We start from the raw sequence: 26,180 nt of genomic DNA on the forward strand, positions 1-26,180 counted from the left end.
ATTGGCGGTTTCTTTCTTTGTCTCCCTCTTTACCTGTTCTTTACCCCCTATTTACTTCACTGTTTCCGTTCTCTTTTCTTTCTTAACCCCCTTGTTCCCCTTTTCCTTTTCTTGTCACCTTTTTTGCCTCATATGCTCCCTTCGTCTTTTACCCCATTCTTTCTCCTTTTAATTTTTTTTTTTACCAGCTGCCTTGTCCCTTTTTTCCCTTTTCCCCTGTTTTGTCCCTTCTTTGCCCGCTTCTTTTCTTAACCTGTTCTTTCCTTCCCCTTTATTTATTTTTCCTCACTTCTTCCCCTTTCCTTCCTGCCTTTATTGCCCCTTTTCTCCCTTGGCCCCTTCTTTATTCCCCTTTTCTTCCCCCTTCTTTTCCACCCCTCCCTCTTTCTCTGTCCCCAATTTCTGTGAAATCCCCAAATCCTGCTGGATCCCAACCCCACCTCCATCTCCCACAAATACAGGGTTGAGACCGGGAGGTGTCGCTTTTTGGGGATGCCATTTGGGACCCCTGGAAAGTTCTGGCTGCCGAGGGCTGCACCCCTTTAAAGGAATCTCTCTCTCAGGCTTCACAGTGCGAGAGGGCTTGAACTGCTTTAATGCATCGGAATCCGCGGGATACGCTGTCCGGGAACCTTTTACTGGCAGCTCCAGGAATGTTTCTGATTAAACAAACCGAACAAGCATGGCCCCGCCCGGGAAACTGGGATTTGGTTTCTTGGAATCGCAGCCCAAGGCATTGGTGCCCTCTAGTTTTCCCGGCCGTGAGTTTATTTCTTCCTTTAATAACGGATTTCTCCCGTGCTTTTCCCCCTAGCCTGAGCAGAGGCAAGGAGGGGACACTGCCCCGACCTGTGGGATGGGAGAAGAGGGAAAAAGTCCCGTTGTTTTCCACCCCTGCGCTGCACAGGAAAGAACCCGCCCGCACTCCAGTGCAGCGAGCTGTGGCCGGGCTGAGCACAGGCGGCCGAGGGGGGCTCAGAGCCGCGGCTCCGGGGTCTCTGCACCCAGCAGGGGATCCTGGGGATCCCGGCGCCCAGCAGGGAGCATCCTGGGAATCCAGCCCCCATGGGACTCCCGCACCCAGCGAGTGGGAGTCGGGGGCTCGCAGCCTCCGCGTGATCCCCGCACCCAGCGGGGGGATGATCCCGGGGGTCCCCGCGCTCCTCCTCCCGGGACGATTCCGGGGATGTCTCCGCTGATCCCGTGGGATCCCCGTGGGTCCGTGCCTGCGGGTAGCGCCCCCCTGCGGGCCGGGCCGGGCGCTGCAGCCCCCGCCGCCGCCGGGCGGGAACGTACCATCCTCGCCGCGAGGAGGAGGGGTCGGGGGGGTGGCCCCGCCGAAGTCCGCGTCACCAATCGCGCGGACCCCTCCGTCCCCTCGGCACGGAGATCCCGTTGGGTCCCGTCTCGCCACCGCCCCGCTCTCCCGCCGCGCAGGGCCGGGGACGGGACCGGGGGCGCGGCTCCCCCCCGCGCCCCGCATGGTCGCGCCCGCGGCGCCCCGCGGGGATGCCGGACCGTTGGCGTGGAGACGCGCGGCGCCTCCGCAGGCCCCGCCTCTACGCCGCTCCCATTGGCGGAGAGCCCGCAGCGGAAGCCCTGCGATTGGCCGGCGGCGCCGTCGCTCCGGGTTGGGGGCGTGGCCGCGCGCAGCAGCCGCTCATTCATTCCCCCCGCGGGCGCGGCGCGGGGGGGGGGCGATGCACCGGCGGGCCCGGGGCCGCCGAGCCCCGCACCGAGCCCCGGCCCCACGAGCCGCAGCCGCCCCGCGGCCGGCCCGGAGCGCGCGGGCTGGACGGGCGGGGGGCCCCATGGGCCGGGGTTAGCCCGGCGGCGGCGGTGGTGGTGGCGGCGGCGGCGGGGGCGATGCGGGCGGCAGGATGCCGCGGCTCCCCGTGAAGAAGCTCCGGAAGCAGCTGAAGCTGCTGCTGCTGCTGGCGCTGCTCACCTCGGCCGCCTGGTTCACCTACCTGCACATCAGCCTGGTGCGCCAGGGCCGCGCCCTGCGCCTCCCCTTCGCCTACGGCAAAGGTAACGGGGCGGGGGAGTCCGCGGCAGCCCTCCGAGCGGGGTCTCGGGGGACTTTGGGGGTCCCCGAGGGGTGGTGAGTTCCCCCCGCTACTCCGGGGTACCGGAGCACCTGTGGTTTGGGGGTCCCCAGAGTGCCGGGGCTCCCTCCCGCTCTGGGCTCTCAGAGCACCTGGGGTTTGGGGGTTCCCGCGGGGTTTGAAGGTCCCTCTGCCACGCTGGGTACCCGGAGCACCCCCTTAGGGCTGGCATCCCCCGCTTTCCAGCGCGGGCTGTCTGTCCCGCATCACCCGCGTGGGTTTGGGGCGAGCGGGACCCCTCCGTGGGCTCCGCGCCCCGGCTTTGGACCTTCGGGAGAAGGGGACACCCCGGAGGGTCCCCAAACCGGCCGGGGCATTCATTGTCCCCCCTCGAGCCGCTCCGTCCTCATTTTTCCACCCGCTGCCTTGGCTGCGATGACAAAGAGGCCATTTATAGGCGCTCGCTGCTGCTGGAAGGGACGATCTCCTCTCAGCCATCCCTTCCCAATGTTCCCATCCTTTCCTGACCCTCCCCATCCCATCCCAACCCTTTCTCAGCCTGTGCTTCTCTACTGGAAAAAAACCCAAAATTCCTTTCTCCTCCCGCCCTGGGGTAGCGGCCGGGATGAATTCCGGGATGCTCCGGAGGGACAGGTGCCCTGAGGCTCGGCTGCGTGTCCCGTGGCTCCCGATTTTCCCGTGGCAGACCTCCCTGGGCTGGCCGGGGACACATAAAGCCACTCGCAATATTTGCCGGATGAAACTTGAGCCCTCGCCTTCTTGCTGGGACTGACCTCGCCCAGCGCGTTTTGTCCTAAAAAATGAGAAGGGCTCGGGATTTAGTGCCTATGGAGGGGGGAGGAAAGGCTTTCCCGAGGGAGTCAGAGCGGTCCCAGAGGTTGGCAAAGCCTCCCGGCTGGAAAACCCAAAGTTTCCGAGCGGAGCAGCAGCATGAGCCTGCAAATTTTTGGGCCTCAGGGTAAAATCGGGATAATGCGAATGAGCGAGGCAGGAAATGAGGCTGCTGAGGGAAGGGGGGGAGCACCGGGGGCTGCCGGTTCCCTGCGGGATCCTCCGCGCTGGGAAAGCCGCAGGGTCTGCCCGGTGTTCCCGAGGGGATTTTCCCTGTGTTCCCACCGCTATCCCGAGGCGCTTCCCCCTGGCCCTGCCATTCTCCCAATGTTTGGGATGGCCACGTCTGGCCTCTGGCTGGACCAGCAGCCTCGGGCAGGGGGAAGATAACATGGGATCCCTGGGAAAACCACGGACCGGGATCCCCCTGCGGGCTGGGGTGCAGCGGTGCGAGGGTGAGCCGTGGTTTTCCTGCTGGGAGGATGCACAAGGATGCCGTGTGCTGGGATGTTCCCCGGTGCTGAGCCTGGCAGGTGCCCATCCCTGCTCTCCCTGTGTGCCCTGCATCCCAGCCGGCTTCTCGGGATGCTCCAGGGGGAAGCCAGAGGTTTTGCTGTGGAAGGGAGGGGGTGCCCAGCCTCCCTCTGGGTCCCAGCGAGGTGGAATGGCTGCAAACTGGGAATGAGGTGTGCTGGGCTTTGGTGGAGAACGGGGTCTCTGGGAGCTGGGAAGAGAGATGGGAAAGTACGCTGGGTGGGGGAAGTGGCGCCCCTTGGCGTGGGGAACACAGGCACTTTCCCTGGCTGAGGTGTGGAGAGGTGGGTGATTCTCCAAGGGAAGCTGGATCCAGCTGTCCAGGACAGGACTCCAGGGAGACACTGCTCCTTGCACTGGAATTTTCCAGTGGGCGACTAAAACCTGCGTGAACCACTGGGATTTTCCAGTGGGTGTGGGAAAGGCAGAGTTTAGGTCCCACTTGGCCTTTTTGGACACGAGGTGGTGGAAAGGAGGTTGGGGAAGGGTTTGGCCATGCACAGATGGACCCTCGTCCTGCTGCTGCCAGAGGGGGAGAGGCAGGGAGTGGTTTAGGTGGAAAAACATATTGAATGGAAGGAAAAAATAATAATAAAAAAACCAACAAAAAAGTCCAAACATATAATGGGAAATAAACCATATTAAGGAAAAAACTTGTTGCAAGGGTTTGGGGGAAGAGCATCACTCTTGTCTGTTCATCGAAAGGAGTTTGGAGATGACTTTTGGATTTTGCAACCATGAGCCAGGACCTGTCTGTCTGTGCCAGGGGTGCTGCCTGGTTAATTAACAAGAAAAAAGGTTAATTGCTCATTAAACGGGGTGTCAGTGAGCAGCTGGACAGTCTGGAGGCTGCAGGTGCAGGGCATGAGGATTTCAGGTACTTTTCGGGGGTATAAAGTGGGGAAGACCCAGCCAGGTGGGATTGGGAGCACAGTGGGATTATCCGAGGGCTCCCGTGTCCCCTTGGCCCAACCATTGGTGACACCTGGAGCTGGAGCATCCAGGGGCTGGGCTGGGAGCTGTGCTGGTCCCTGATAAAACACCCCCCTTTTCCTCATCTCCTCCAAGTAGATAATTAGCCTTCTCTGCCTAATTGAACACGCGGATTCCTCATTGGAAGTAATGAGGCCATTACGGTGCTCTCCCAGCTGGAAACCGCGCCGAGGCAATGGGCTGGAAACACGGATGTGCCAGGTGGAAAGGGAGAGGAAAAGGATGGAAAGGCAAAAAAGAACTGGGCAAAAAATGATAATCAAGCCCTAGAGTGGTTTGCAGTGGGGGTCTGGGGCTTGAGGTTTCCTGGGATTTAGCATGGAGGGTGTTGGCGGTGCTGGAGTGAGGTTTTGGGGGATTGGGGAGCATGGGATGGGTGCTCAAGGGTGCTGAAGCCAGCTCAGGGATGAAATGGGGCTCTCTCTGCCTGCTGGGCATGGCATGGTCTGGGTCACCCCTCTGCCATGGTCCAGAGGGCTCCCCAAACCCTCTGATCCCGAGGCAGTGATGGGATGGATGTGTCCTGTCCTTGGCTGTTCTCCCCCCAGGGACCTTTCTTTGGGGAGAGCAGGAGGGAGAAGGTTTGGGATAATGTGCCCCTCTGGGATCCGTCTCAGCAGATCCTTTGATTTTAATTGGGAGGCTGGAATGCTGCAGCCTGCTGTGGGGCTCATCCTGTTCACTTGGGATGCCGGGAGCAGGTAGGGAAAGAGATGAAGAGAACCCTTTGAAGATGAAGGGCAGTGGGATTTGGGACTGGGCTGGGAACTGCTTTTTCTCCTCCTGCTGGGAAAGGCTGGTTTCCCTGGATGGTCCCAGTGCCAGGGAAGCAGGTCCCATCCCTGCTGCTGAAAGGGAAGTTTGGGGTTGGGGGAATGGGCTGGTGTGGGTGTCACTGTGGCCCTTTGCCAGCCCTTCCTGACTGCCCCAGGCTCCATGCCCTGCTCCTCTGGGGTGCCCAATGGGAAAAAAAATTTGGCAACTGCCTGTTTTGGGTTTTACAAAGGCAAAAAAAGTGGCTCTTCAGAGACATGAGTGGCTTTGAGCCATCCCAGGGTAGCACCTGGCCCCAGCCTGCCTGTGACCCACCACCTAAAGGGTCCCTAAAACTGTCCCTTGAAGCCAGGGGAGGTGAGGGATGGCTTTTCCCAAACATCAGGAGCTCTTTGCCTTGGTGTTTGGGATCTTTATCCTTCCCAGCACTGCCCTGGATCTCCCCTCTGTCCCTTCCCTGTGCCTGCAGCTGGGCCTCTCCAGAGCTGCTCCTTGGGAAGGACTGAGCAGCCCCCTGGGGCGTCAGTGGCCTTGGCACTGGCAGGACACAGGGATTTGGGCTGGATGAGGTGGGACCAGCTGCTGGAAGAGGCTGGAAAGCTGGAACTGGGATGGTGACTCTGCAGGCAATGCAGAGCTCAGGGATGTTTCTGGGGTGAAATGCACCCCAAAATTCCCACCATTTCACAGTGGCCTTCCCCAGAGGCCACATCCCAGGAAGCCAAGTCTTTGTGCCGAGGGCTGTGAGTGAGCATCATCCCTGTTGGGATGTAGCAGGCTCTGGTGGGAGCTGCTCCTGCTTGCTTTGGGGTTGGGGCAGGTGGGAGTGAAGGGCATTGCATGCACAGTGGGGCAAATGGGGGAAGCCTGGGAGCTGTCCAATCCCAGGAAGGATTTGATTATGAGCATGGAAGTGTCGGAGCCGCCTCTCCTGGTGGGTGTTTGTCAGCTGGAGTGGTCTCATGGCAGCTCCATCGCCAGCCAGAGCAATTCCGCATCGATTTCTGTGGCTCCAGCTGAGAGGGCTGTCACAGAGTGGGGAAAACAGCAGCAGAGGAATGGGGGAGGCAGGAAAAATCCCCCTCGCTGCTCCAGTTCCCTCAGCAAGGCAGTGACAGGTGCCAGCAGGGCAGGGGTGTCCAGGGACTGGTCCCGTGTCCCCATGGTGGTCACAAGCCCCATTGGTGTCACCGGCTGTCACCCAGCCCGTGCCACCAGCCTCTGGCTGGGGGTTGTGGCCAGGATTTTTGTCCCGTGTTTCTGTGGCACTGACAGGGGCATTTGTGGTGTTGATTGCTTTCTGGCTAATTATAATCACTTAACACCTCGTTAGGAAGCTCCTGCGGGGATGCTCCTGCTCCGAGGCCTCCTCCTCACCAGGAGAATTTGGGAATGGAACCTCTGGGTTTAACGAAGGTGCTGCCACCACTTCTGCAGCAGCTGTGTCGGGGTTTGAATGTCACCTCCCTCCCTCCGCGTTGCAAGGCTTGGAAAAGGGCCGGGAGAAACCCCGGCATGGAAGAAAGGGGCTGTGTTTGGAGCTGGGGAGGAGGAGGCGGGAGGTGGGATGTGAAAGGCTCTCTGTGCTTCCCAGCAGAGTGACAGGGCCGGGATAACCGGGAGACGCTTCTCTCCTGGGAGGCATCACCCTGTGCCCTGCGTGGGTCCCTCATACCCACGGCCTCCTCCCCAGGATGAGGATCCTGGCTGCCTTGTCTGGAGGCTGCTGTGACTCAGAGCTGGTTTGTGCCATGGTTGGTGCTTCCTGCCCCCTCCTCGCTGCTCCCAAAGCATCAGCGCCGCTCCAGGGAAGAGTTTTTAGTGCTTCCATCCCTTCCCTGAGCATCCCCATCCTGCAGGCAGTGGGTTCCTGCTTGTCCTCAGACCTTCCCCTATCTCTGTCCTGCCCTCTCTGGTCCTTGAGGAAGACTGGCTGAGGGAATGGACACAGCAATGCTGCTGTCCATCCTGGCGGGATGCTGGAAGGAACTGGAATCCTTCTTCCTCCCAGTGCTGCCTTCTCCCTCCTCTTCTCCTACCTCTGAGCTGTTCCTCCTGCAGAACTGTGGTTGGGACCAAAGGAAGTCGGGATTTTTGGGAGCAGTGATGCTCATTGGCACAAGGCACTGCCCTTCCCCACCCCTTATCCCCGTGGCACTGGTTCCCAGTTCCCCCCAGCCTGACCAGAAGTCGATTTCCGATATTTAAATTGCCAGGGAATTGCACGGAAGCCCAGCAGCCTTTTCTGGAGCGTTCTGGCGCTTTTGCTCCTCCCTGGATGTGGGAGCCCCTCGGAAGGGATGGGGAGCAAGCAGGGGGCTCGTGGCTTTGGGTCCTGAGAGCTCCAAGCATGAGCCTGCCCAGTGTGGATTAACTCTGGTTTTTTACCCAGTTTGCTCCAGTTTATATCAAATAATCTCTCAGAGGTTCACAGTCCTGGCTTGGAGGAGAGCAAAGCAGGATCCAGCCATCCCTGTGGATGCTGCTGGCTCGGGTTGCCATACAGGGAATTCTGTCTGTGGCACATCCCACGGGAGACAGGTTTATCGCCTCCAAGGTCGGGAGGGACTCCCTGAGTGGGCACCACAGAGCCACTCCCGCCTCCCAGCCCTGGGCAGGTCCCTCGGGAGCGCTGAGCTCCTCGTGGCCGTGATGGATGCACAGATCAGCGTGGTGGGAATGACGCTGCTCCATGTGTGGAGCGCAGGAGACGAGCGCTGGCTGCGGTCCCGCTGCTCCCCATCAGCCTCCTCACGAGGGGAGAGGGATGGCTGAGGGGAGGGGGCAGCCTGGGGAGCTGCCAGCAGCGAGCTGGGGCTGCCAGGGGCTGAAGAATGGCCGAGAGCAGAAGAAGGGGCTTTAGAGCTTAATTTCCTGTCCCTGCCGTGGGGATGGGATTTGTGCTGCCATCTCCAAGGAGACGCCGGCTGCGCGGCCGCTGGAATACTAATGGGGTGGGAGGCGTGTGGCGGGGGCTCCGGGCACGCCGAGCCCCTCCCGGGCTGTGGCAGTCCCTAGGGCGGCTCCATTTCGGGGAGTGGGAGCCCCCAGGACTTGCTGGTGGCGGGAAGGAGGGTGTGGAGGGACAGGGACATCTTTCCATACCTTTGGGACTGGGTCAGTGACCCTGTTCCCGCAGTTCCCATGGTGGGGGGGTCGCTGCTCGGCGCACCTGAGGCTCCCCCTCATTGCCACGTGGGGGTGGCTGGTTTTTGGGGACCCACGGGTGATTGTAGAGGTGGCTCTTGGACACCCACCTCTCCAAGCATGCCCTTGAGGTTCCCTTGACTCTGGATTGAGCTGTGGATCCAGCTGTGCATGGCTGGTGCCATCCCACAAGCTCCCCTCATCCCCCTGGGTTTTGGGGTGGCAGAAAAAGAGGATGTCTCCTCCTCTCAAAGTAACGTTTTCCAAGTCTGCACCATTGTTTTGGGGGAAGTGGGGGTGGTTTAAAATTCCCTGCCCAAGGAAAAGGAGCTGCAGAGGGGAGTCAAAGGTTGGGGATAATTAACTTGGCACAGTAACGAAGCTGATGGGTCTGGGAACAAGGTTTTGATGTGTGATTTCGAAGAGGGACATGGTTTGAGGGGATGATATCTGGGGGGGGGGGGTTTGGGGCTGGTGTGCTCTTGGCAGAGCTGTAGGATGCCTTGGGAGAGCTGGGATTTGGAGGGGCAAGGAAGCAGGGATGCATCCCTGAGGATGGAAGGGGAATAAGACCCCAACAGCTTATCCCAGCATCTCTTATGTAAAGGGCCAGGGGCTGTGGGGAGTGTAATTAAATCTGCTGCTGATGAGCTGCTGCAAAGCAGCTTAGTGCAAATGGAATGAGCGGAATTGCAGCCAGGCCCCCCCCCGCCCCGTGTCACCCCCCTTTCCATGTCCCTGTCCTCTGGGAGCGGAGGCAGTGCCAGCACCTCCTCTTCCCGGTGCTGGGATGGGGGGGCCGTGTCTGACCCCTCTGTGCTCCCCTGGCAGATGGAGAGAGGCCAGGGGAGGTGACGGACCCCGGGAGGCGGCCGGCGGCGGCCCCGGCGCGGCGCAGGAAAGCCGAGGATTCCAGCGAGAGCCGCGAGGAGGATCCCATGGTAACGGGCGGGAAGGGGCAGAGTGCTCCGGGCCTGCCCCGGCTGAGGGGATCCAAGGGGTTTGGGGGGTACCTCAGAACCTCTGATTGTGCCCAGCAGCCCTCACAGTGGATAAACCCTCTGATATCCCAGTGAAACTGGGGGAGATATCCCTGCCAACATCCCACACTGTGCTCCACGTGCCCTGAGAAGGGCCCAGCTTCATCTGCTCTGCCATTCCTGCTTTTCTGGGCAAAGCCACCTGCTCCTGTGTGTACTGCTCTGTCCTGGACTGGAGAGCCACCATACCCCAGGTGGAGCCTCCAAGCAGGAGGCAGCTGGAATTGTAGGGTCTCCAAGCCCCTGTTGAAGGCCCTGCTGTCCCTGTCCAACCTGTTGTCACCAAGAGGCCTCATGGCAGGGCAGCCAGGTGGGATAGCCACGGGGTGTTCCCTGCCTTGTCCCAACAATGGGTGGGTCACTCCTCAGAAATAAGGGACTGATGGACAAAGGAGGAACCCCAGGTGCCCAGAGGAGGCATAGGCTGGTGCTGGGTGAGGACAGAGGGCACAGTAGGAATTGCATCCCGGCTTTTCCTGGGAGGAGGGAGAATCCTTCCAGTGAGCCTGGCACAAACCCCTCCCTCATGAGGTCTTCCAAGGGCACTGCTCCCTCCTCAGGGGCTCTAATGAGTTTGTTTAGGCAGTTTGCTAATGAGTTCCCTGGCACTGTGCATCCAAATGGGCTGTGCTGTGGTGGCAGCGCTGTGTGGGGGCAGGAGGAAGAGGGGGATGATGCTCTGGGGAAGCTGAGGAAGAGGACAGTGCTCTGGAGGGGCTCCAGAAGTAGCTGGCTCTTCCTTGTCACCCATCAGCGAGCTGGAGGCAGGTGAATGCTCACTTAATCTCTCTAAATTACAAGATAGAAGCAATGGGATTAACCTAATCCCCTTTAAAGGAAGAGGGGGAGTGGAGAGTCATCCCACTTCCTCTGCTCAGGGTGTAGAGATCACCTCTGTGCTTTAAGAGAGAGAGCCCAAAATTCCAGCAGCCCTCAAGACTGGCCAAACATTATTTTGGATGAACAGAAAACTCACTGTTTTGGAGAAGTTTTGGCAGAGGAGGGGAAACAAGTTTAGCTGGAACATTTTGAAACTGCTGCCTGCAACACCTTGCCAATGTTTTTGTGCCTCCTCCTGCTTTCCTTTGCCGTGAGCCGTGGAATCTTTTGCCTTGGTTTGGCAACGCTCAAAATGAGGTATTTAGATCATGGGATCCTGGAATGGTTTGGGTTGGAAGGGATCTTAAAGCCCATCCAGTTCCACCCACTGGAAGGGGCATGGACACCTTCAGCTAGCCCAGATTGCCCTGAGCCTGTCCAGCCTGGCCTTGAACTTTTCCAGGGATGGGACAGCCACACATTTTTCTGGGCAGCCTGTGCCAGGGCCTCACCACAGACTCACGGAGGCACCCCACAGGCACAGGATGTGCTGGCCCTGATCCCCCATCCCATCTCTCCCTCTGTTCCCCTGCAGAACGATGGGCAGGACGTGCATGGCTGGTTTTCCAGAGGCCAGCGTTCCAACCGAGCCAGCACCCACCCCAAACTCAACCTGACCAAGCAGGCCTTGCCCTGGAACGAGCAGGTGGGTGGGCAGGCAGTGGGCTGGGAGGGCATGGGGGAGGAGGAGCCCCGCTCAGCTCCCGCTCTTCTCCACAGTACAAAGGGAAGGCAAACCTGCACGTCTTTGAGGATTGGTGTGGCGGGGCCGTGAGGCACCTGAGGAAGAACCTCCACTTCCCGCTCTTTCCCCACGTGAGTCCTAGGACAGGTGCTCAGGGGTTGGTGGGAATGCCCACCCTTCCCTCCCTGGGTCTCCAAGACTGGTCCTCAGGACCTTGGCTTGCAGGGTTTGGCTTGGGGAGGTGATTCCCAGCTGGAGGAGAGGTGGGTGGTGATGGGGCCCTTTCTGTGCTGGGGATGTGGGAGCCTGGGATGACGTGGAGGAAGTGATCCATGCCCGTCTCCCCGGCAGACCCGCACCACAGTGAAGAAGCTGGCTGTGTCTCCCAAGTGGAAGAACTACGGGCTGAGGATTTTTGGCTACATCCATCCCTTCAAGGATGGTGAGTGACGGGGCCTGGCCTTTTCCTCCATGCAGCAATGTGCAGACGCTGTGTCCTTCCCTTTCCTGGCTACAGGAAGATAGAAAGGCTCTTGGGGATGGTCCCCAAACTGTGGCTCCTGGGCAGAAGGGTCCTTCTGGAGCAAAGCTCCCTTTTCCTATGGCTTTGAAGGGAGGCAAAGCCCCAATCCCATCCAGGACAGAGCCATAACATGAGATCTGGGGTGGCCCCATCGCTGTCTCCCCATGTCACCATGAGGCAGCAGGACTGAGCCCACACCCCCAGGGTTCCTGTGTCCCTCGTGGTGACCCTCTCTGTGGCTCTCTGCAGGGGATTTCCAGTTTTCCGTGGCATCGGATGACAACTCAGAGTTCTGGCTCAGCTCCGACGACAGTCCCTCCAATTCCCGACTGGCTGCATTTGTGGGCAAGGTATGGCCTTACCTCTATGCCCTGCTCCAGGGGGAGGGATCCCTGGCTGTGCTGGGGGCAGCTCTCCTGCCTCTCTGCTCCTTTGGGAATGCCAGGCTGTTTCAGCCTGCTCCCAGGCCTGGCTTGGCTTCCAGAGGAGCCCCTTGGTCCCTTCTTGCTTGGACCTGCCAAAGACCGGGAGATGTGACATTTATTCCTGGATTTTCTTGGGGTTAATTCCTATAAGAGGAAGCTGTTGGGCTTTTGTGGGGTGTCCTGCTGCTCTCATGCTCCTCCTTCCTTCCCAGCTGGGCACCGAGTGGACGGCGCCGGGAGAGTTCACCAAGTTCAGCTCCCAAGTCTCCAAGCCCCTGCGGTGAGTGTGTCCGTGGGGATCATCCCATGGGGATGGAGCCCAGGACATGGAGTTGCTGGCTCTGGCCTCCCTGGGCCGTAGTCCTATCCCAAAAAGCATGGGCTGGACCCCAGAACTGTGGTTTGAAGGGACAGGTGACGAGGTGGGGATGGGGATGTCCCAATGTCCCCCCAGTTCCACAAAACCCCTCAGCAGTGGGATGGAGAAGAAGAAACCCTCCTGAGCTCTCTGCCTCCTTGCCTCAGGAAGGTTTTACCCACCCGTGGGCAGGGCAGGGAGGCTTTCCCAGGCTGGCCCTGGGCTCTGACTGCTGTGTCCCTTCCCCTGCAGCCTCATGTCCTCCCGACGTTACTACTTTGAGCTGCTCCACAAGCAGGATGACCGGGGCTCGGACCACGTGGAAGTTGGGGTGAGTAAATGCCCACCCCCCCTGCCAGTGCCAGGGCTTTTCCCATCTGGGTTCACGTGCTTTATCCTGGAGCAAAGCCACGGTTTCCCCCTCCCATGGTTGCCTGTGGGGACAAGTCAGTGTCACCGTTTCCCTGGTTATTCCAGCGCTGGGATGCATGGAGGGCTGTTCCCCTTTCCTGCTGGTGGTTTTTGGGCAGCTGAAGACCCTGCCATTGGAACTGGGCAAGAAGAGCCCAGAGCAGGCAGGTCCCACCTTGCTGGCTGCATCCCAGCAGTGCGAGAGAGGTGGCCAAGGTGATGGAGCGATTCCCTGTTTTCTTCTTCTCCCCCCTTGGAATTGCCATGAGTTTCGAATCTGAACTTGCCTGCCTTGGCAGCACAGCCCTGGCAAAGCCTGGAGCGTGTGTCAGGGGCTCAGGCTGGCTGAGGGGAAGATGTTGGCTCGTTAGCAAAGGCTTCCTTTCTCCCAAGAACTCATTAATCACTGGAGTCAAAGTGGTGCCAGCAAAGCATCAGGGAGGCCGGCAACACCCCTTCCTTGCCGGCTGCCTCCCTCCTCCCCATCCCCTCTATCCCGATAAGATCTGCGTTTCTTCGGGGAAAAAAACAAATAGATGGGGGAGATGTTTCTGAGATGGGATGTTCTTGCTGGAGGGAGGGAGTGAAGCCTTTCAGCCGTGCAGAAAAACCTCTCAGCTGTGCAGAGAGAGACAACAACAACATCCACAACAAAAGCAGGACCCTGATGTGTCTTGCCCCCGGGGCATTGAAGGGCTTGTCCCGACAAGGGCTCCAGACTGGCTTTTAACATGCTGGAGTTAAATCAGGGCAGGCAGCTCTGGAGACCCTCTTAAATCAAGGCAGACTCTTTATTAAGCACTGGAGTGAGGAAAGGACTCCTTCTGTCACAGGACTTGTGACGGCCCCAGAGGGAAGCAGCATGAACGTGTATCCTACCCACAGGAGCCTTTCCCTCTCTAACCCTGCAGAAATCCCTGCTAATCCCAAACCCTGCAGGAAATGGGGCAGGATCAGCCCTCTCTCTTGCTCCTCTTCTGCAGGGAAGTTTCTGGAAGCTGTGGGCAGGGAGGAACCATCCTGGGGTGCCGGGGTTGGGCACTTGCATCCTGACCCCTGCCACGCTCCTGCTCATTCCCCATCTCCTTTTATATTTTTCCCAGTGGCGAGTTTTCCTCCCCAGCCTGAAGTTTGAGGTCATTGACTCCTCCTACATCTCCCTGTACACAGGTAAGGGCCAGGTGCCTCCTGCAGCCACAGCCAGTGGGCTCTCCAGGGGCTGCATGTGCTGGGAGAGATGGGAATGAGAGCAGAACCTGGGAAATTTGGTCCTGGGGTGACATCTCAGCCTCTGAATCCCCCCACTGGACTGCTGCCTGGTGTGAGGACAGATGCAAGGGCTGCAGTGGGTAGGATTGATGCTGGGAGCAAGATGACATGCTGCTAAAAATGGAACGTGGAGTCAACACACCATGGCAGCACAGCTCTGCTGGTGCTCCAGCCTCGTCCTGCCTGCCAAGACCCCTCTGGCTCCAGGGCCTGGCCCTGAGTTACGAGGAGCTGTCGTGGAAGCGGGGATGGATGGCACAAGGTTTAATTAAATCTATAGATCTTCTGCTTCCTGCCCCTGCCCTGGCAGCAGGAAAGGGCTTGATGGATGGGTGCTGCCCTGGCGCTCCGAACGGAGCGGGAGCGGTCATCATTCCTGCTCTGGAAGGTGTCGATAAGGAGGAGGGGGCAGGCAGCAGGCAGGATCCGTGCGGAGAAGAGGGATGAGGGGTGCTAGTGGTGTGATGCAGGTGCCATGAGATGGATGACGTGCAGATAAATCCCTGTCCCTCAGCACTGGCTCTTCCTGCTTCTCCTTCCTGCTTCCCAGTTCCCTGAGACCCAGCAGCACCCTGAGGCAAGGCCATGTCACCCCTAGGGAGCCGATCCCTGGTGGGGGCTGCCAGCAGCAAGCAGAGCTCCCTTCCCTTCCCTTCCCTTCCCTTCCCTTCCCTTCCCTTCCCTTCCCTTCCCTTCCCTTCCCTTCCCTTCCCTTCCCTTCCCTTCCCTTCCCTTCCCTTCCCTTCCCTTCCCTTCCCTTCCCTTCCCTTCCCTTCCCTTCCCTTCCCTTCCCTTCCCTTCCCTTCCCTTCCCTTCCCTTCCCTTCCCTTCCCTTCCCTTCCCTTCCCTTCCCTTCCCTTCCCTTCCCTTCCCTTCCCTTCCCTTCCCTTCCCTTCCCTTCCCTTCCCTTCCCTTCCCTTCCCTTCCCTTCCCTTCCCTTCCCTTCCCTTCCCTTCCCTTCCCTTCCCTTCCCTTCCCTTCCCTTCCCTTCCCTTCCCTTCCCTTCCCTTCCCTTCCCTTCCCTTCCCTTCCCTTCCCCTAGAGTTTTCCAGGGGCTTCAACCCAACCCCAGCCAGCTGCAGGGACAGATTTGGGAAGCCTTTCCCTGCCACAAGAAGAAGAATTTGGGGCTTGGGAAGGGGGATCGCACTTCCCTGTGGCTCTGCAGCAGGCTGGGCTTCCTGGGAAGGGAGCACCGGTGGGAGGCAGCTTGGAGCTCGGCCGAGGTGATGGGAGCAGGGTGACCTCCTGTGGGGGCCTAGGGGCTGGTTGGTGGCTGAGGGTGACGTGCCACCCTCATCCCGGGGTGGGAGGCAAACCAGCCTCGTGTTCCTACCTGCAGGAAGGGTGTCCAAGGTTTAACCCTCATGTCCTTGGGAGTTGCAGCCCTGAGCGTTCCCTCGTTTTTGAGGCTGTGGCAATCGGAGCAGGACGGCCTGGCTGGCATCAGCTGTGCCCTCATCCTCGTTAGCTGATGCAATAATCATTAGGCTGATTAGTCACGGGGTCTTCGAGAGGGCTGGGAGGGCAACATCGCCTTCCCCGGGAGCAGGAGGAATCCAGAGTGCTCCCAGCCCTCTTGGGGGCCTGGGAAAGGCCCCCTTGGAGGATGCTCCCGGTGTGCCTGGGGGTTCACCCCGGCCCTGTCCCGCAGACGAGTCATCCCTGAAGATGAACCACGTGGAGCACATCCCGCAGACCTTGGCCAGCCACAGCGGGAGCCACCTCTGGGAGGCGCAGCAGGACGAGCACGGGGCCGACATGCTCAAGGCCGACCCCAGGGACACGTTCTTCCTCAGTGAGTGCCTGAGAACGCATCCATGCTGATCCCTGGCGGGGTCTGGGGGAGGAAAAAGGCTGCTGTGGGCACCTGGGTTATCCCTGCCACCCTCTGCCCATCTCTGGAGCGGAGGCATCTCTGCTGGGGTGTGTGGGAACACGTTGGGATGCTCTGGGCTTCTCCACAGCCCCTGCCATCGAGGCGTCCCGCGTGGAGAACGTGCTGGTGCCCTGTGCCTACAGCCCCACCTACGTGGTGAAGGATTTCCCCATCGCCCGCTACCAGGGCCTGCAGTTCGTAAGTGCCACCCTGGGGACAGGGCCAGGCTCCCACAGGGACACGGTAGAGCCCGGGGCAGGGATGTTCCCACCTGGGTAAAATCCGGGAGGAAGCGTCCCTTGCTGGAGGGGTCGGGCTGAGCTCACACGGCTCAGCCTGAGAGGGTTGGGGTTCAATCCATGCGTTTGAGGCGCTGGGGGTCACTTTGGTGTTGGCCATGGCCTCGGGTCCCCAACTCCTCGGGGTGACATGGCGCTGTCACCACCCCAGGTCTACCTCTCGTTCGTGTATCCCAACGACTTCACACGCCTCACTCACATGGAGACGGAGAACAAGTGCTTTTACAGGGAGTCCCCCCTCTACCTGGAAAAGTAGGTACTGGGGGCCAGGATTTTGGGGTGCTGCAAGGGGTGGGGCTGATGTTAACAGTGTGGAGATGATGCATCCTCAGCCATGTGTCCCTGTCCCCCATGGAAGGGCCACCCCAGGCTGGCTCCTTCCCCATCTCCTAGACATGCAGCACCTTGAGTGCTGGCAGTGCTCCTGGATTTGGGAACCCCGGCTCCCTTGGCAGCTCCTCCCCGCACACATCCCCTCACCCTCCCTTCTCCCGGGCCCTCACCTTCCCTCTGCATCGCCAGGTTTGGCTTCTACAAGTACATGAAGATGGACGAAGAGGAGGAGGACCCGCGGCAGCGAGCGTTTCTCTTCCTTGGCCCTGACAGTGAGTCACAGGGATCGCCAGGCACGGGGCCGAGCTCCCGGCGTCCTCGCTGGCAGCTTGTCCCCTCGGAGCTGTGGCTCATTGGGATGGCTCCAGCCGTGCCAGAGGCTGCAGGAGGGCTGGGCTGTGGGGAGCAGCATCCCTCAGAGCACCCCTCCAAGTGTCCTGCTTGGCTTGACAACAGGGTAATGTGGGAAGCAGGACACTGGATTGGGATTTGCTCTCCCTCCAACATCTCTTGGGTTGGCCTCAGCAGTGGGCAGCAGGAACCAGTCGCAGTGTGGAGTCTGGGGATATCCATGGAGCCTGGGGGTGCTCCTGGGGAGGCAGAGGCTATTGAGGCTTGTCTTGGTCAATTTGCAACTTGGCAAAGCATTAGCAGGTCAGGTTTGCTCCTGGATAGAGTGGAATTGGTGTCAAGATTTGAGGTGGGGATAAGTGGCAGCAACTGGAGCTGCCAGCCCTGGTGGGCATCCCTGCGTGGGCATCCCCTGCTGCGCCAGCCCTGCTCCCTCACCTCAGCCACTCACAGGTTCCTCTCCTGCTGGGGTCAGGCTCTGCCTCCTTGTCTTGGCCTCAGGTTATTGATCTCTGCCTTTGCTCCCTAGATTTCCTGGAGGATGAGGAGGAGGAAGAGGAAGGAGCAGACAGCCCTGAGCCCACAGACCCCCCTGCTGAGGCCAAGGAGCAGAGCTTTGGGCTGGCACCCAGAGCCAAAGGGAGGGATCCCACGGCGGTCACCGGGGATTACGGGGATGACCTGGACTATTACAGCTTCCGCCGGCGGCGGGGTCGGGCGCGGGCGGGCACCCCCGGGCAGCCGGGGGCGGGGAGCACGCCCAGCCCGCCGGCCACGCTCCGGGGGGATCCCGCTCCCGAGCGGGGCCTGGGCCGGACGCTCCGTTGGCTGCCCCAGGACGAGGGCGAGGAGGACGAGCTGGGGCTGCCAGCCTCTCCAAAGCACGGCGTGGCCCTCAGCCTCCAGCCCCGCCTCGCCGTGCCCATCTTTGGCGGCAAAGCCAAAACGCCGGATCCCAGCAGGCCGGCGGCTCCCAGCAAGGCCAAGAAGCCCCGGAAAACTGAGGAGAAAGTCTACGTGACCCGGCTGCAGCCCGGGAAGCGCAAAGCCCCGGCCCAGGAGCCGGCCTTTCCCGGCATTTTCCTGTATCCAAAGCCTGTGAAGAGAGTCCACCTGCGCTCCAGGACCCCCCAGAAGCATCCCATCACCCCCAACAAGCTCCACGCTGTCCCTGGCCGCCGGAGCCCCTGGCTCCTGAGCAACATCTCCAAGGAGAGGGACTCTGCCAGGCGGAAGAGTGGCAGGAGGTGGGAGCGGCCGCCCAGGCAGCGGGTGCTGCCCGGCCTCCTTGCCCTGGGCACCGAGGGGCTCTTCAGCCATGAGGACACGACCCCTGCTCCCGGCAGGACAGCGGCCACTGCTGACTACAACTCATCCGAGGCCACCCGCTCTGAGGGGACACGGGTGACATCCTTTCTGAAGGTGTCGGAAATGACGGCGTCACAGCAGGAGGAGGGGAAGGGCCAGGAGGAGGAGGAGGATGAGGAGGAAGAGGTGTCGGACTACTCCTATGAGGCAGGGGAGCTGCAACAGGGCTGGCTGGAGGACTCCATCAACTGGCAGCGGACGTTCAGCGTCAGCTCCGTGGACTTCGAGCTGCTGCGCTCCGACTGGAACGACCTGCGCTGCAACGTGTCGGGAAACCTGCAGCTGAGCGAGAGCGAGGTGGTGGATGTGGTGGCCCAGTACATGGAGAGGCTCAATGAGAAGAACGGGGGGTACGGAGAGAGCGGGATGCTGGCGGGAATCCGGCGGGGTGGGTCCTGGGTCATGGGAAGCAGAGCTGACCACGACGGTGATTTCAAGGCATCTCTTCTCCCTGCAGGATCTACACCCTCCTGAGGATCATCAACGTGGAGAAGCGGCGGGACACGGCGCGGGGGAACCGGTACCTGCTGGAGCTGGAGCTGGCGGAGCGGGGCCAGCGCACGGTGCGGCTCTCCGAGTACGTCTACGTTCTCCTGCACCAGGACAAGCAGGACGACAGCGCCGAGGCCAACCCCGACGCGCTGGCCCTGGGGGCCACCGAGCCCCAGCCCAGTGCCTGGAGCATCCTCTACGGAAAATCCATCCTGTGCCGGCCGCTGCGGCTCAGCTGGAGGCAGGACGTCATGGTTCACTTCGTGGTGCCGGGTAGGTGACGGCGGGACATGGCTCTGAGGGGTCCGTGCTGCTCCCTCAGCATCCTCCAGTGGGATGGGAGTGTCAGCTCTCCTCAGAAGGGCTCGATTTAGCTGGGAAGGGGTGCCGTGGGTGCCCCATGAGCCTGAGGGACGTGTCTCCGGCAGTGAAGAACCAGGCCCGCTGGGTGCAGCAGTTCATCTCGGACATGGCCGGTCTCTATGGGGCCACGAGGGACGCCAACTTCAACGTCATCCTGGTGGACTTTGACAGCGAGGACATGGATGTGGAGAAGGCCCTGCGAGATGCCCAGCTGCCCCGGTAACTCCCAGCCTGCAGCCTCTGGGTCTGGGCAGCTCCCTGTGGTGGGACAGGTGGACACCTGTGAAGGGGCTCCTTCACCACCTGCACAGTCCCTGCCTCGTCCTCCTCATTTTTGGGGGTTTAAGCTACTTTTCCATATGGATTTGGGGGTGCAGAAACTTGACTCCATGGGGGGACCTTCAGCTTGAGCTGTAGCACCTGGACCTTCCTGAGAAGGCATCTTTCCCCTTGCTGTCCCCTCCTGGCTGTGTCCCCTGTCCTACTTGCCCTGTCCTCTCTCCCAGGTTCCAATACTTGCGGCGCACGGGGAATTTCGAGCGCTCTGCTGGGCTCCAGGCCGGCGTGGACATGGTGGAGGTGAGCAGGAGCAGGGACCAGCTCTGACTGCGGTTTGTCTCTGGGGGCTGTTCCTCTCTGATTCCCCTGACCCGTGTCTGTCCCCTCCCAGGACGAGCACAGCATCGTGTTCCTGTGTGACCTGCACATCCATTTCCCTGCCAACATCCTGGACAGCATCCGGAAGCACTGCGTGGAGGGGAAGCTGGCCTACGCCCCCATCGTCATGAGGCTGAGCTGTGGCAGCTCCCCCCGGGAGCCCAACGGTGAGCAGGGACCCCTTTCCAGCTGGGAACACCCAAAACCAGGCCATCACCTTTACAGGAGGTGGCACAGATGGGGATGGACCTGTGGTGGGCAGAGGGGTTGGAGAATGCTCGTGGCTCCCAGGTGGGGAGAGCACAGAGGGGATGAGATGGGCATTTGGGGTTCCCTCCACCTCTCAGCTCATTGTTCCCCCCCCCTCCAGGGTACTGGGAGGTGAATGGCTTCGGCCTCTTCGGCATCTACAAGTCGGACTTTGACCGTGTGGGAGGGATGAACACGGAGGAGTTCCGGGACCGCTGGGGCGGGGAGGACTGGGAGCTCCTGGACAGGTGAGCCTGGGGGTCCTGCAGCCCCTAAAACCACAGGAGCAGGGTCACCCACGTGGATTTGGGCACATCCATCAAGCTGGCTGGGGGCTGGGTGATGGCATGGTGAAGGGGAGAATTTCCCTTTTGAGAGGGCCATGTCCATCTGTCCATCCGGAGCCCTCTGTCCATCTATCTCTTGAGCTCCATCCCTTCTTTCCTCCATCCTCTGTCCCTTGAGCCCCATCCCTCCGTCCTTCTTCCACAGGGAGCCCTCTCCTGCTGTCCATCCATCTCCTGAGCCCTCTGCCTCCATCCGTGCGGATGGATGGACCCTCCCTCCCTCCATCCATCCCTCCATCCCCTGAGCCCGTTGCTCCCTCCTTCCATCCCCTGAGCCCCGTCCCCGTGTCCCTCCACCCCCTGAGCCCCGTCCCTCCCTCCGCAGGGTGCTCCAGAGCGGGCTGGAGGTGGAGCGCTTGCGTCTCAGGAACTTTTACCACTACTACCACTCCAAGCGCGGCATGTGGAACGCCCTCAGCAAGAAGCCCTCCAAGGACTAGTGCCCGAGCCTGGCCTGTAGCCACCGACCCCCGGCACCTGCCTGTCCCCCAGCACCACGGCCACCCTGCCCTGGTGCCAGCACGGGGCGCACCCAGCACCCGCCGCGGTTTTCCTGGGCATGGCGGAGCGGGGAGGGCCGTGCCTGGGTGGTGGTGGTGGTTTTTTTTCTTAAGGGTCTAATTTCTTAGTCAGCAAAGAATTCATTAACTCCGTAGTGCCGGTGGGTCCTGGGGGCTTTGCTAGGTCCTGGAGGGCTGTGCCAGGCTGGGGATACCGGAGGCGGAATTGTGGCATCCAGGATTCTTTTGCAGCCCCTTTCCTGCATTGCCCCTCCCTAAAATACCCAGTACCCCATGTCAGGCTGAGGAGCTGAGCCTTGCAGGGGGCTAAGAACTCACTGGGGCTGCCCAAACCCTCCTGCTCCCCTTCCAGGACCCATAGAGGGAAGGGGGGGTCTGGCTGTGCCCTGGACTTGGGACATGCTGTGGGTGGGGGGCAGAGCCCTGAGGCTGGCACTGCCCGTGCCAGGGGGATTGGGCTGGGGGGGATAGGCAGAGCCTGGAGCAGGTATGGGCAGATGATGTTTCCAAGCTAATTTCTGTGAAATTATGAGGTAGGAAGCTGTTTTCAGGAAGTTTTTGTCTGTTTGGTTTGGATTTTTTTTTTTTATTCTTAAAAAATTAAAATCAGTGTCTTGGCTGGGATTTTCCTCCGCTCTGTCACCCCAACATTCGGACAGGGATGCAGGGCATGGGAGCCAGGTTGGCCTTTGTCCCTTGGTTGCTGAGGGCCCCCTGTCTGGTGGGAGTGGGCAGCAGCGTTCCGTGCTGTTTCCATGCGAGGAGAAGGAGGAGGCAGCACCCTGTTTGATGCCCGGCCACACGCCTGGGCTTGCTGAGCCTCCGCCCCACACCTGGGCTCCACCCAGCTCCATGGGCGGGCTGCCCCGGTTCCCTGTGCTCCTGCACGTCCTGGCACACTTGTCCCTGCCCACCCTGTCCCAGCCCTGTCCCAGCTCTTCCCCTCACCTGTGTCTGTTTGTGGTGGGTGTCTCAAGGGTTCTGCCGTGGGCTCCTGCTCCTCAGCCAGGTCCCCCGTCTCTCAAATCCCCTGGGCTCCTCCCTGAAATAGTCTTGAAGTTTGCTCCCAAGTGTTTCATCCCCCAGGCTCACTCTGTGCATCCCGAGTTGGAGGTGAGGATGGACAAGGGGGCTTCAGCCACCCATGTGCCGTCAGCAAACAGCCACAGCTGGGGGCGTTTTGTCCCAAATTTGGCACCCGTGGCCCCAGGCTCTGCTGGGAGGGGACCATCCTGGCAGGCAGGAGTTGTTTCTCCCCTCTCCTTGCCCTGCTCCCTGTTGTTTTGCAGCACTTTGGAAATGCTTTGTTGTGGGTGAGGGCTGTGCCCGCTGCACCGGGAGCTGGTCTGTGGCTGGGCAGAGCGGGTGGCCCCACGGCCCCCGGGCCACCAGTCCTATCCCAAAACCAGCCTACCCTTAGGCACAGCTTTTCCAGCAGCTTCCCAGCCGGGAGAGGTCCAAAAGCCACCACCATCAGAGCAGGCACTGGGCCCAGCCAAATCCAGAGCTGCCGCTGGGAAAGACTGGTGCCAGCAGTGCCATCCCCACTGGTGCTGGGGACAGTTTGGGGCCAGCTGACGGTGTCTGCTTGGGACAGGGCCAGCAGCACAACGCCAGAGGGTTTGTTTCTCCGGTGGTGGCTGAGCTGTGGCCACGGGATGACACAGGGATCACGGGGATGGCAGGAGCCACGGGGAGCCTCTCCCAGGTGTTGGAGCCCCAGGTGACAGCAGAGTGCGGGCAGGTCCCCACTCCTGGAGGATCAGCCCTGGCTCTCCCTGCCCCGCGGGGACACTGTGAAGGTGTTGGGGCTTGTCTGGGGTGGTGGAGGCAAACTCCAGCCTGGAGTTCCCTCACTGAGGGGCTGCCCCAGACATGGGCCTGAGAGGGGAGGTTGTGGAGCCTTGAGGGGGGACAGGAACCTCCTGACACCCCTGGGATGAGAAAGGGCCACATGTGACAGCAGTGGCCATGTGGAGGGTCACCTCCTGCCCTGCACTGGGCTTTGCTGGGGGGCTCCCTCCTGGTGTCCCCTGGTGAGTGTGGGGTGTGGTGGGGGGCCTGGGTTAGTGGTGGTAGGAGCGAAGTGGTGACCCCCCAAACTGGTTTGGCCCGTTTCAAACGCTCCCTCTTAGCTTATCTGGCTTCAAAGGGCTCCTGCTCCATCCCACGCACACAAACACGCTCCCTGCGAGCCAGGGGGAGCCCCTTGCATCCCAAAAAATGTGTGTGCCCCCCAAGCTCTGCCTCTCCTCCTTCTGGCACCCCCAAACCCTCCCTGTTGCACCCATGGGTGCCCCGAGCTGGGTGTTCAGGCAGATGTGGGGGGAAGGACACCTTGGATCATGGCCATGGTGGCGGTGGGGATCCCTGGGGAATCTGCAGCATGATGAAAGTGGCTGAGGCGTGGCTCCGCTGTGAGGGCTGGCCCCCGTGGACCCCCGGCCGTGCTGAAGATGTTGAGGAGTCCCGGAGAGCCCCGGGATCCCAGGCTCGGCGGGGAGGCGAGCGGGTTCCATGCAAAACCCCGGCGAGGAGACTGGTTGGGCGAGGTGCGGGGCGGGCCCGTGCGCCCCACGCCCGCTGCAGACGCCGGCGCCCACCCGCACCCCGCAGCACCCAGGGGTGCACCTGCCCGCCCGAGGATGCTGCAGGACAACGGCCCTCCGGGGCCACCCACCCAGGTACGTGCCCGCCACTTCCGCGGCCATCGCCACTGCTGTCCCCACCGCGGGTCCCCGGGGAGGGCCGGTGTCACTCGCCCTGCCACGCACCCCGTGCCCATCCACTGGCCAGGGTGGTGCCGTGGGTCTGAGGCTCCACCGTGTGCGTCTGGCGGCTGCCCAGCACTGGCCAGCTCCTGCCCAGCACCGGCCAGCTCCTGCCCCGAGCTCTGTCCCTCGTCCCTGTGCCTCGCTGTCCCCGGCGTGGCTCCTGGCACGTGTGCGCGGTGTCCGGGCTGCGCGGAGCCCCGGCGGCCGCTCCCTGCCCCACACCGATGGCCCCAGCGGGCACGGCCGGCCCTGGGGACGGGCCCTCGGGGCTGCTCGGGGGCTGGGAGGGGACGCGGCGCTCCCACGAGCCGGGACTCCCCGGGAATGTGGCTCTGTCACCCCGCCAGGGAGTGACAGAGGTGCCTCCAGGCTGGGGGGCGGTCAGCGGCTGCTTTAGGGACCCCGGATTGGGGTTTTTTAACTCTGTGTCATTCCAGCTGTGGTCGGATCCCCTCGGGAATCCCTCAATTTTGCTTCAAATGTTTTCTTTGTGCTGATGTGCTGTTTTTAAGCCCCCTGGTGTATGTATCCCCCTCCTATCCTTCCCCAATTAACGAGCTCCTTGATGAGGCCAGCACTGCCCATTCCCACTCAGGGAATGCTCCAAGCATTCCTTGAATCCTCTGGGACCCCCAGATTTCCATTTGTCAGCTGCAGGGCGGTGTTATGCTGGGGAATGGGGGTTTGGGAGGGAGACAGAGCTGTGGGAAGGTGTGGGGTGCCAGTGGGCTCAGGCTTGTCCCCGGAGCCCCTCTGTCGCTGGGGCTGGGGGCCTCCTGGGATGGCCCCGATCCCTCGGGATCCTGGCACGGGGACGGCGGGCAAGTGTTGGCTTGCAGAGGGAGCGATCCACCCCCTCCGCCCGTTGCGGGGGGAACCCGTGATTCATCCGGGCTCGGAGTGTTGGGAGCGCCCGCCGAGCTCTGCCAAACTCGGTGCGCCCTTGGGGTGGTGCCGCGGTGGGAGAAGAGGGGGGCCCTTGGGGGGTTTTCCTGGCTGCTGTACCCCAAAAGCCTCTGGGGTGGGTAAAAGGGTCCTCCCACAAACCCCAGAGCTGGGGGGGTGGGGTGGGGGGGGTGGGTTTACACCCGTGTCGGTCCTCGGCACATCGGGATGGTGCCACCAAAGGGGATTTGGGGGGTTCCATCAGGGGAATGCCACCCCAAACTGCTGGCCCGCAGCTCTTGCCACCCCGCCCCTGCCCTGGCTCCTGCTGACGGCGGCACATTCCTCGGGGACAGCCGCCCTTTTCACCCCCGACCGAAGCGCACACGGTGTCACCGCCGGGTGTTGTAAACCCGGCCCAGCCCGGAACGCTGCCGCTGCCGGAGCGGTGACGCCAAGCGCTGAGCCAGGGCTGGCCACAGAGCCAGGGCTGGCCACAGAGCCAGGGCTGGCCACAGAGCCAGGGCTGGCCACAGAGCCAGGGCTGGCCACAGAGCCAGGGCTGGCCACAGAGCCAGGCCCGCGTGGCCACGCTCACCCCAAACCACCTGGCCGGTGACACAGAGCCACTGTGTCCCCGAGCTGGGGCTGAGAACGGCCACAGCTCTGGTCAGGAATGAGCTGCTCGGTCAGCGGGGCAGGGCTGCGGGACAGGCAGGGGATTTGGCGAGCTGATCCCGAGCACAGCGGGCTGGGGGGGCCGTGGTGTCCCCAGTCTGGCTGCGATGGGGCGGCTCGGCAGGTGGGGCGAGGCTAATTAGTACCTGTGGTGGCAGCGGGGCCTGAGTCACCGCGTTCGTCACCGCGGGCCCGCGGCGCTCAGCCGCCCCTTTTTTATTATTGTTATTTTTTTCTTGTTCCCCGGCTGATTTGAAAAGCAAAGCAGGGAGGGCCCGGCCAGAAATTAGTGCAGGGAGACCCCACTCCAGGCCGGACCCCTGTGCCAGATGGGGGTCCAGAGTGCTCCTGGAAAGTGGCTTCAGTGATCTGGGAGTGCCTGTGGAGGCAGCCTGGGGCTTGGTGGTCAGGTCTGGTTGAGGGGTCTCCCTGCTGGTCTGGGAAACTCCTGGGAGCCCAGGTTGGGGTCCAGGGCTCACTGGAGTGACAATACGGGGCTCCAGAGCTGTACAGAGAGATCATACAGGGGTCCACAGCACTCTCCTAGGAGGCTTCCTGGGGGTCTTGAGCTCCTTGGAGGGATATCATAGGGGTCTGGGGCTCAGTGGCAGGGCCATGTGAGTCTCTGGAGGTCGACGGGAAGGTCCTCCAAGGGTCTGGGGCTCTCCTAGGAGAGAGACCACGTGAGACGCCAGGGCGCACTGGAGGAACAATGTGGGGGTGTCCAGAGTTCAATGGCAGGATCAATGAGCAGGCATCTGGGCAGCCCAGGGCTCTTCTGGGAGGTTGCCTAGGGGGGTCTTGGGCTCATCGATGGGACAGTGTGGGGGTCTGGGGCTCACTGGAGTGGCTACCCAGGAGTCAGAGGTGACTGTCTGAGGGAATCCTGGCTTCTCCCAAGGTAGGACCCCCAGACCCCCGGACCACCCATCTCCCTCGTCCCCGTGAGGTCACCCTGGGGCACCTCCACCTGTGGCAGTGGCGATGGTGTCACCGGTGACAGTGGCCCCGGTGGGGCCCCCTCCTTTTCCCGGCGAGGCGTGGCG

The 26,180-nt window shown here is 61.4% G+C and overlaps 1 protein-coding gene across 1 annotated transcript; it reads left to right on the plus strand.

Annotated features, from left to right (window-relative positions):
- Window positions 1-1,711: 1,711 nt before the first annotated feature.
- B4GALNT4 (beta-1,4-N-acetyl-galactosaminyltransferase 4) lies at window positions 1,712-21,342 on the plus strand. Its single transcript, XM_063397841.1, has 20 exons — window positions 1,712-2,031; window positions 9,180-9,289; window positions 10,803-10,913; window positions 10,988-11,083; window positions 11,304-11,394; window positions 11,725-11,825; window positions 12,113-12,180; window positions 12,511-12,589; window positions 13,773-13,839; window positions 15,593-15,736; window positions 15,906-16,015; window positions 16,268-16,368; window positions 16,639-16,721; window positions 17,330-18,518; window positions 18,626-18,933; window positions 19,089-19,242; window positions 19,530-19,602; window positions 19,694-19,847; window positions 20,051-20,177; window positions 20,602-21,342. Exons 1-20 carry the CDS (start codon window positions 1,881-1,883, stop codon window positions 20,714-20,716), a joined length of 3,432 nt encoding a protein of 1,143 aa, XP_063253911.1. The 5' UTR covers window positions 1,712-1,880; the 3' UTR covers window positions 20,717-21,342.
- The last annotated feature ends 4,838 nt before the right edge of the window (window positions 21,343-26,180 follow it).

This window comes from Prinia subflava, chromosome 5 (genome assembly GCF_021018805.1).
Source record: "Prinia subflava isolate CZ2003 ecotype Zambia chromosome 5, Cam_Psub_1.2, whole genome shotgun sequence".
Classification (NCBI taxonomy): domain Eukaryota; kingdom Metazoa; phylum Chordata; class Aves; order Passeriformes; family Cisticolidae; genus Prinia; species Prinia subflava.